At 52.0% G+C, this 10,549-nt stretch overlaps 1 protein-coding gene across 1 annotated transcript in view; it reads right to left on the minus strand.

Moving 5' to 3' along the window:
- The window catches only part of LOC309837334 (ATP-binding cassette sub-family C member 12-like), a gene marked incomplete at both ends in the record, with an annotated part of 145,672 nt that overhangs the window by 22,199 nt on the left and 112,924 nt on the right, over positions 1-10,549 (minus strand). The window contains 8 exon segments of the mRNA XM_082677806.1: positions 438-548; positions 3,339-3,398; positions 3,401-3,409; positions 3,493-3,550; positions 3,554-3,568; positions 3,678-3,692; positions 3,696-3,741; positions 3,743-3,804. Of these exon segments, the coding sequence (XP_082533932.1) occupies positions 438-548; positions 3,339-3,398; positions 3,401-3,409; positions 3,493-3,550; positions 3,554-3,568; positions 3,678-3,692; positions 3,696-3,741; positions 3,743-3,804 (376 nt within the window).

Here is a 10,549-nt window from a genome sequence, read left to right on the forward strand (position 1 = left end):
TTCACTTTAATAGATATGACTCAGTATTTTAAAACAAACAAAATCCCAGTCTTGCTGAGGGGAGACAAGGAACGAAACGCTCAGGGATGTTTTGCTCATGGAGATGACTCTTGCACTGAAGGCAGGCAACGAGTGGGCGGCTGCTGTCCTCAGCGATTAGAGAGCGAGGTTACAAGAACCACAGCTGGGTCACGCTGCTGCTCACTTAGTTTCAATAAAGAGAGTCTGGCAGCTTTAATGGAGATAAAGGATGATTCCATTTAAAAGGCTGTTTTATCAGACTTTAGATTTTTAGGAGGAAAGAATAAAAGCGCTGATAAATGACCCTAGCATAAAGAGAGTAATTGTTAAAGAAACCATAAAACATGAACCCAACAGTTTAAGAAAGAATTTTTTAATGCAAATTAAATCAAGAAACCCGTTGTTTTCTACCGAACCTCCAGAAGCCTTAATGTACGTGTGATAAGTTTTCCAGGTCACGGTTCCTCCCCGGGGGGACTCAGTCTGGATGAGCTGGTGCAGAGGAACGGTGGGGACAAACACAAGTCCTGCGGCGCTCCCGGCAGGGCAGGCCCCCTCCCGACCACTCCCGACCACCACTAGGGCCAACTGCCATCCTTTCTTCCACTAGCCCTATGCTTTGAAATTTCCAACATACTTTTGCTCATTTTGTTTTATTTGGTCCTCATTACAGCCCTGTGAGGCAGGTGATTTTCAGTGTTTTGAGAAATATATTTATTAAGCACCAGCTATGTGCTCAGCCCTGGGGAGACAGGGGTTGTCTTGATCTAGTTCCGCAGAAGCAGATCCTAAGAAGAGGATGTGAACGCATGCAGTTTACTCCAGAGCTAAAGGGTACAGGGAAAGGAAGGCAACAATAAAAGGTGTCTCATCAAGGCAGCAGCACCCGTGGGCGATGGGAGCTTAACCCAGCACAGAGAAATCTCAGGCTGGGACAGAACTACAACTCAGAGGTCTTTCTCGTGATCAGCGGGATCTGGGATGTTTCTACACAAACTCCCGTTGGCTGTTGGGTGAGGGCTCTCCCCAGGGGCTAATGCCCCAGCACTTCTACCTTGACCTGCAGCTGGCAGCTACGAGAGAGCCCCAGGCAAAGGGATGCAGTTATGGCAGCTGGGTGTTGGGTTGTGTGCGCAGAAGTGCTAAGGGCACCCGCACCATCTACTACAGGGCCAACAAGAAGGCATCTACCATGGAGCTCACACCATGAGAAGAAACCTGGGGCATCCTCCCAGGTGGATTCCTGATTCCCTCCACGTGGCTGTCCCAAGTCCTCTCCATTTCCCAAAGGGTGAGGGCAAATGACTGTCAAGCTCTCATTGAAACAGCTTTCAGAGGTGCAGGGAGGCTGCCTAAGAGCTCCCAGAAGCCAGGGTTGAATGCACGTCTCTTCCCTCTCCTACACAGAGGAGCATGAAAATGTCCACTCCAAAGCAGCATGCTGTAGTTATACCTGGCTCTTGTAAACAGAGATAAATAGAGCCAGACAAGGGGGCCCCCCTTCGCAGGGCTCTCTGCATCCTGTGCTGGCCAGGAAAACTGTCCCATCTCAAAGGCGCCTCCACGAATAGAGCTGCCATTATCCTCTCTGCCTGGGAACCCTCGCGCTTCTTTGAAATGTTCAGACTGACTTTCACTCATTGTGTCTCCCTCTGGGGCTGCAGCATGAAGGGGTCACCTCGATGGGTCGGCAGAGCCTAACGAATGGCACCCTAGAGCGTAAAAGGAACTGTCAGATCCCCTTGCAGCCCCCGCCCAGTCAGCCGTGCTGCTGATGCTCTGCTCACCTTCGCTGCCCTTGGAAAATGCCCTCATGCCAGCCCAGTGGGCTGTCACCTTCAACCCTTCCCTTCCTATAGCTCTCAGAGCATTTAATTTCACACTTTCCCTTTCCTCTCCAGAGAAGGGGCATGAGGAGGAGAAGAGGGGCAGGATTTACTCTCCCCAAAGGACCCCAAATCCTGGAGCTGGAGCTTCCCTGGGAAAGCGTGGAAGAGACTACAGGCCCCCCCACTTCAGCCTTGGCCGCCTCCAGAGTGATAAAAATATATTGTCTTTCCAAATGGGCACGCATTTATCACAAGCACCATTATTGGTGCCAACTTTCATCGATAAGAAGACTCACATTTTTTCCCTGCATTTTAGCATCTCTGAAATCAGGATGTGTCCCATTCGGTAGTATGCCACATCATCTAACTGGCAGAGACTTTTCTTAGTGCTACATAAAACGATGGTGCTCGCAAAATGGATGGCATCTTAAATTTGATCAAATATGCTAAGGGTTTTTCTCAGCTACACAGTTTTGAGGGACCTTGCTGTGGGCACTTTGAGCTAGGGGTATTTTGATCTCCGCCCTCTCAGTGCCCAGTGAGGGGCAGGGCACAGAGTAGGTGCTCAACAAATGTTGACTGGATAAAGGGATGGAAGGCAACAGAGTCTAAGGAGGAGAGACAGCTCGCCAAGTTTATCTCCCACATCTCTCCTCTCTGCCTTTCTGGAATTGCCTGATGCCCTCGAGCCCAAGTCCTCCCCTTTCCCCTCCTCGTCACCAGAGTGTCCCTGGCAAACTCCTACATATGCTTAAAGGACCAGTCCAAAGTTCACCTCCTCTGTGAAGCCCTCCCTGACTTCTCACTCCCACCCCAGCTCCCCATTACTCTTATCACAGTTTCCCATGATTATCCTCTTGCAGGTGGCTCCCACCAGACCAAAAGATTCCCAGGACAGGGGCATATTTTCTTTCTCTCCCCAGCCTAGCTTAGTGCCTGGCACATAGTAGAATGTTGAGTCCTTTTGTGGAAAGAATGAAAAACCTTATCCCACCTCAGTCTCTTCACGGTTGCACAATTCTTTCTCAATGCTCCCCATAAAGACTGGGAAACATCTCCTGTGTGCACTTTTGCGTGTAATTAATCTCTGTGCATTGCTTTGATCTTTCCAACTAAGCATCATCATCATCATAACAACAACTACTGAGGGTTACTATATGTCGGCACTGTGTTATTCATTCTATGTACAGTTTCTAATGTAATTTTTGCAAGAACCTATGAAGTTGGTACTCTTATTTCCCCCGTTTTATGGATTAAGGAACTAAGGTTCCGAGTCGCCAAGTACCTTGCTTCAAAGTCATAAAACTAGTAAGTGGTTGAGCCAGAATTTGGACTCAGGCAGTTGAGCCCCAAGGCTCACACTATAGTAAACCACATAATTCTAGCTGCCCCAAAGGACATACAGTGTGCCTACACTTCTCTGTCCCAAACGGTAGGTGCCCAGCAAATAGTTAAGAGTATGTAACTGAGGGAATGAAAAGTAAATACCTTTTATGTCTACAGACTCTGATTCTGTTTCAGGTTCTTTTCCATCATGTTTCTCATCTCTGGAGCCAAAACTAGGGTGAGAAATAAGGAGAGATCTGTGTCCACTCGTGAGCCATGGGTGATAATAGAGGCGTGATTGGAACTCTGATTGTACCAGTTTCTTCATCTCTCTCAGCAGGGCTCTCCTTAAGGGCTTCCACCACTGCTGCATCCTAAATGTGCTCAGGATCCTGGAGACAAAATGAAATTCCTCTGAAAATGAAATGAAAGAACTTCTCCAGGCCAGAAATCATGAGGGAAGGCACCCAATCTTTTGCACCCAAGGCCGAAGAGTTTTACCTTGAATTTCAACCCTCAGAGGTTGTGAATCAGTTTTGCATAGAGTCCTCTCTCCTCCATTAACTGTTCCCTTTTCACAGATCTCTCCATCTTCCAACAAGATGACTTCGTCACGACACTCCAGGAACTGCAGAGGTATTAAAGCAATCTACAACGAGCTCCTGCCTTGGAAGAGAGAGAAGAGAGCCGTGCCAGACTCCCGTTCAGCAGCGTCCCAGGCTCATCTGGGCCAGGGGTTCTCAACCTTGGCACCACTGACATTGAGGGCCATATAATTCTTGGTTGGGGGGTGGGGTGGGGTGGGGACTGACCTGTGCATTGTGGGATATTTAGCAGCCTCCCTGGCTTCTACCCACCAGATGTCAGGAGCACCTCCTCCCCCAGGTGTGACAAGCAAAAGCGTTTCCAGACATTGCCCAGTGCCGGCTAGGAGGCAAAACGGCCCCCAGTTGAGAAGCACTGATTTAGTGCCCATGGGTCTCATGAGTATAAAAGAGACCTTTGGTTGCCACCGTGAAGCATACTGAGCCTTCCTTTGTTATTGCTTCCTATGTGAGCTGCTGTGCTGAGAAATCTCATCATGGAGACTTGGGAGTATGAAATTGACAAAGTCCCTGCAGCCAAGGTTTGGTGGAGAGGGGAAATATGACCTCAGAGATGGCTTCCCTCTGTTGTAACATTACAAGCCCACCTCATCATCCTCATCTAGGCTACAGGTGATGTAGCCTACCGTGCAGTCTCCGGCCTCCAGGCCACACGACCTGGCCTGAGGAGTTTACACCAGCTTTATCTGTACAATAAAAATATAGCCGCATTTCATGATAGCATCCTACATTTTGCCCAAAGCACTTCTGTTTTTCTAATTTGAGTTCCCTTCATTTCCATAACACGCCTGAAATCAAAGAGTTGCTAAGAGGAGTTTCCTTTCATTTTGGAATGAGACCAAGCTCTCCCCATAGGATCAGCCCATCTAGGGGCAGGAAGACCCTCTTAGAGGTGGACAAGATGCTGTGAGATCTAAGATGGTTCGGCCAAAACATGGCCTTGAAATACAGGTCTTTCCCCTGTGCTTTGGGGTTCGCCCAAGGTCAAATCTACCTTTGATGCTCTTGATTGAAACCCTGAAAGAAGTAGCTGCATTCGGTCATTGTGCATCTGATTGGGTTTGCGGGGAAGAGGGTGGTGCCCCAAAGGCCAAATGACAGCAGTTTCGCTTGGCTTTGGACAGCTCCAGCCTTTCTGCGTCCTTTGTACTAACTGCCCTGTCCACTTTCCCAGACAGCCCAAGGAGGGACAGTCTGGCTTTTAATGTCCAGTTGAGACACTTTCCGACAGAGCCATTTTCCTGAAAATCACCTCTCACCTTTGCACAGCATCTTCTAACTTTCAAAGGCCGATCTCGTCTCCTATCTCTCAGTCTCCCACAACCCAGTGAAGAAAGCAGGCAGCATTATTATCAGCCCATTTCTCAGATGTGGAAACTGAGGCACAGATGTAAGGACACACATTCCAGCCCCTGAAGTTCCTGGTGCAGCCCCTCTGGCCAGCAAGCTCCCAGTTCTCTCCAGTGAGACTAGGTGTGATCTGAGCAGCTTTGTTCTGCAAACTCACGAAATCTGGTCCTGGGTTGGATTTCAGTGGCAGGCCAGCGGCCTCATTTCATTTGTTTCCTCAAGTAATAGAAAGGCAATCGTCCAGCCTGAGCACCGGGAAGCATACAGATTGCCTGCGGGCCCCAGAGTAAAAGCACCCCGAGAAGTGTTCTGGAAAAGCCCACAGGCTCCAGGTCCGGGCTCTGAGCGCCTCCTCACCAACAATTGATGGCCAGACTGAGACTCCAGTGCCATCTGGTGGCTGCCTGTATTTTTCAACACACAAAAAGTAAGATGAAATGACCTTGGTGAAAAATAGAGTCTCTGAGGCCTCCTGGGTTCTTGCCTGAGTTCATACCGCTGGTGAGTGAGGGTCAGAGACTGGGCCAGGGCCAAGGTCACATTCTCCCCCCTTGAGGACTCCTGCAAAGACAGCTCTGACCCACATCCGTCAGGTGCCAGGAGTCTCCCTGTGCACCCCCAGGACTCCAGGAGGACAGCCCTCCCTGCTACACATGGTCTCCAGGGACTGGACCCTTGCACTGCAGAACTGTGGTCACCATATTTAGCACCCTAGATGGGCGAGAGCCCGTTCCCAGTCACCTCATGGGGGCCCAGAAGAAATCCAACCTTCTCCTCACCCTGGTCCCTGCCCAGCAGAGGAACGAGGTCTTGTCTGCACCAGCCCAGCTGGATGCTTCCTGGAGGTGACAGATGCCACTCAGAGGAAACCTGAGCAATCCCCCCACACAAAATTCAGATGCTTGGAGCTTATTCTGAGGTCTCTAGCTCTCAGCAAACAGAGGCAGAGGCTGGGGGCAAAGCCACAGGTATAGGAAGGCCTGGTTTTCCTAGGTCTTGAAGAAACTTTTTCCTCTTTGGCCAGCCCTTCTGGCCACTCACAGAGGAGGCTAAAGATGCTGGCTACAGCATCCTGTAGCCATGGCAACTTCATTTGCTGCCAGCTCTCATCCCAGCTTGACTTACCTTTGCAAAGGCTGAGAGTCCTGCCTCTTACCCCTAGTTTAACGTTTCCCCACAGGTGACAGGAGAGTCAGAAGACAGGACTTCTGCTGCCTCTGTTCCAATTGACCTCTCATTACAGGCCAGTCCTGTGGGCTCTCTCCTCCTGCAGGGGACGCACACGCATGTGCGTGCACACGCATGTGCACGCACACGTACACACACACACAGAGCACATCTCTGGGGAGTCACTGTAGGACAGGGGTCACCTGGCTTATCTCAGGGTAGAGAGGGGTCCTGGATTCCCACCAGGCATCCAGAACCCTTTACATGGGGCTGACACTGTAAGAACTGTCCCCACCCTGCCAAATTCCCAAGCTCATTCAGGGGATTCAGTCAGTCCTTTTCCTGGGCAATATTCATGTTCCTAAGCCTGAGAGCGTGGCTCTGGGCAGGGAGAAGCTTCTTGCCTTAGTTGTGAAGTCCTGGTCTCCAGCCTTTTTCCCCTGGGGAGTGATGCCAGGGGTATCTGGGCCTCTCATCAAGGGATCTGTCATCCCCTGCCACCTCAGGCCTGCCCAGCCCTTGCGGGAGGAAAGGTTGGTCTAAATGTTCCTACCCGACTTCCCATCTCCCCACCGTCAGTGGTCCAGAGCTGGAGAAGGTGCCCCATGTCCACCCCATAGGTAGGGGTCAGTGGTCCAGAGCTGGAGAATCTCCCTCCGATGGAGGAAAGGTCTTGGCCCCACTGAGCCCAAAGGTAGGGCAACGGAAGCCATGCACAGAGAGGAGCAGGCAGGGCCAGGTGCGAGCCAGGATGGCCGGGGACGGTCACGGTGTCTCCTGTGCACCTCTCCCCTTCCCTGACCTGGTCCAGGTGAGGACAACAGGTTTAGGCAGAAGAAGAGACTCTGTGAGCATCAAGTACCGCACCCGTTTCATGACCTCATGGGTCCTGCTGGTCCCAGTCACCTGCAGCTGGTGGGTCACCAGGACGACGGTCTTCCCCCTGAGCACCTTCTCAGTGCACTCCTCAAAGATGTGCTTCCCGACATGGGCGTCCACGGTCGACAGCAGGTCATCCAGCAGGTAGATCTCATGGTTCAAGTAGACGGCTCAGGCCAGGCTGATCCTCTGCCTCTGCCCCCCAGAGAGGTTGAGGCCCTGCTCCCCGATCTGCAGACAAGGGCAATGCTACTTACTTACTGTCCACCACCAGACTCCATTCCCCACCCTGCAGTCCTTGGGGACCAGGAACTTCCTGAAGCTTCTCTAGATTCTTCTGCAGACTGCTCATCACCCCTTTACAGGAACCCCCTGGCCACACCAGTTACCCTGGAAAGCTCCACTTCTGCAGGAAGCCTGGTGGGCAGTGGCAAACAGGGAAAATTCCTTCCAGTGTTGAGTGAGGGGCACCTGGCTCACAACAGTCCCATCCCAGTGCAGTCCTGTAGGGAGGGGCTCCATCTTGACCACTAACACCAAAGGGCATTGTTGAGCAGGAAGCTCTGGGCAAGTGGACAAGTGAACAGGAAGGAAAACTGTCTGGGAGAAGAGGGACAAGGGGTCTCTCTTTGTTTACCTGTGGATCAACTCCCCGCCCCCACTAGGCAAGTCTAAGCTCCAGGAAGATAACAGACATGTCAGCCTTTTTCGTCATTACATCCCTAAGGCCTGGCACCACACCACACAAAGTGAGCCTCCAGGAGTTCAGCCAGTTGTTGTGCTGAGCACTGGGGCTGGACACATGAAGTGGGACCAGAAAATTCCCCTGTCTACTGGGAACTAGCATCTTAGCGGTGTGGGGGGGGGGGCGGGGGCGGTTGCTAGTTATACACATAATAATGGCACAAAGAAGAATTTAACAAGTGCCAACTGAGAAGCATAAACTAAGTACTTTGGGGCAAATTACTTTAGACTCTGGGTCTGGGGAAATTCTTCCTCAAGGGTATGGATTTGGGGTGGGAACTTGAAGGGTGGCAACTGGCAGAAGCAGAGGTCTAGAGCCTGGAAGGCGAGCGCACACCTAGGCAGGCAGGTAGGGGTGGGTGGAAGCAAACGCTGGCAGGAAGGCCAGGGCTGCAGTGGCTGTGACGGCCATTTCTTTGATGCAGGTACACGGAGGTACCAGCAGAGAATGACAATGTGCTCTGAACTGGGCTTTCTTCAGGATGCCTCATTCTTTGGGCTCCTGGGCAGAGTGGGAAGACTGTGCAGAGGGTACACTGGGATGGGAAGACAGAAGGTGGCCCGGTGACTCCCCTGGGTCACCTGAGTTGGCAGGCTCAGCCCAGGACCCAGCCAGCCCTTTAAACAAAACCCTGGGGGGCAATGGTTGGAGATGATCCTTATACTCCTGGGTGGGCAGGGCCAGTGAGGCAGGAAGGGGCCCTTGGGCCTCCAGCCACAATGCTGTACCCATGACCTCTGTCTTAGGATGACAGAGCTGGCCCAGGAGGTGAGGAAGCACCTTTCACCAGAAACCTTCCCTGAGATGACAGGCAAATTGGAAGTGACCCCAAGAGTGACCAGGCTGAGCCCAGCACAAGTGGAGTTGGTGTCACATCCATTGTGGTATCTCCCAAGAAAGGAGCCAGGTGGAGAATGCAGAACGGTAGAACCTGACTTTCCCCACATTTCCTGGGATCTTTCTGTCCTCTGGGGCACACGGATATGAAGGAGCTGGTGCCTACAGAGCTTCAGCCCATAGGACCTGGCGGTTGAGCTGCCATGAGCCGCTGTGGGGCTGAGCTCTGGGTTTGACTCACCTCAGTCAGGTCTTCGTAAGGTGGGGTGCTCAGGTCCACCTGAAGGGCACAGACACGAACCGTGTGCTGATACCTGTGGGTGGAAAGCTAGAAGTCAGCACGGTGAGAAAGACCCCACGTCCATGCAGCCCTAGGTTGCTCCAAAGGTGCGCTGGTGCCATGGGCAGGCGAGGAGGTGGCTGATTGCTTGGTCTTTGATGTCCAAGGGCAGCTTCCCCTTGACCTCTGCCCCGCTTACCTGATGCAGAGTTGACTTGGGAGGGCCCCTCTGCTCACAGGCTTCCCACCATTCGAGAAAGATGAAATCAGTGCACATGAAACAGCTGAAGGGAAAATTGCTCGTGGGAGTCAGAGCAGGGAGTCACCAATGAGGGCTGAGGTCGCTGGAGGAGGCCTCCCAGAGGCCGCAAGACCACTAGTAGACGAGGAGAAGCGTGTGGGCGGTGCCAGCTTAGAGTGAGCAGGCAGGTCACAGGTAGCTACCCGGCAGGTGATGCACTACGTCCTGGCAGCTCTTGACGCCCTGAGCATTGTGCCCATGTGTCAACTTCAGGGCTGGTGTGCCTGGTGGTTAAGCCAGCAGCTTTGGAATCAGAATAACCTGGGCTTGAATCCATCTGGGTAACCTTGAACAAATGACTGTACCTCCCTGATCCTCACTCTCTACTCTACACAATAGGCTACTAACTCTCATTGGGTTGTGAGAAGTGGGAACACATATCAAGCCAAGAGCATGCTGTCGTGCGCAAGTTTTCCATCAGCGGTAGTTATAATGAATGTTATCACCTTGCCAATCTTTGACTGTGAGATTCAGACTGCTCAGCGCATCTTCATCTTCTTGCCAGCTCCACCCCCATCTTAAACTTCCTCCCACCCTCCTGCTTCCTGTGGTCCTGAGAGTCTCAATATCCACGCCAGGAGGAGAACCCCTGCTAGAGATGCCACATAGGAAGGCGCTCAGTCCATCCTTCAAGCCCAATTCAAGCGCCACCCTCTCTTCCCTCTTGTGATCTCCGCTGCCTCTGAACAGTCCACCACAGTCTCCTGCCCTTGGCACGTTCCTCCTTGGCCCATTATGCATCTCCTACAACCCTTTACAGACTTGAGCACCTCAAGGGCAAAGTTACACCTGAGCCACCCTGCTGGCCCACATGGTCCTGCATAGTCCTGTGTCTTGCAGGTATTTGGTAAATATTTGCTCTCTGGTGTCCTAATAATAAAAGACAGGAATCCCTCCCTCTAGTCTGCTTCTGGCGAAAGAGAAGCCATTCCAGGCGGGGCTGGGAGGAGGCACAGGCAAAGGCAGTCCAGGAGATGCTGAGCAGAGCAGTTCGGCTGGTGCCAAGGACTCCCTGACTGAGCCTCTTGATGACAGGATGTCGTGGCCAGGAAAAAGGAGGGGAAGTAACAGATCTCTTGCTGAGAACCCACATGCTGGCCGATGGCGTCAGTAAGGATAGAGTTTGTGGGTTCAGGCAATAAGATGTGAAAGTCCAGACCACAGTTAAAGAGCTGACAGCCAGATTTGTAAAACCAACTCCATTTGTCT

This window comes from Grampus griseus (genome assembly GCF_964374135.1).
Source record: "Grampus griseus genome assembly, chromosome: 19".
Taxonomy (NCBI): domain Eukaryota; kingdom Metazoa; phylum Chordata; class Mammalia; order Artiodactyla; family Delphinidae; genus Grampus; species Grampus griseus.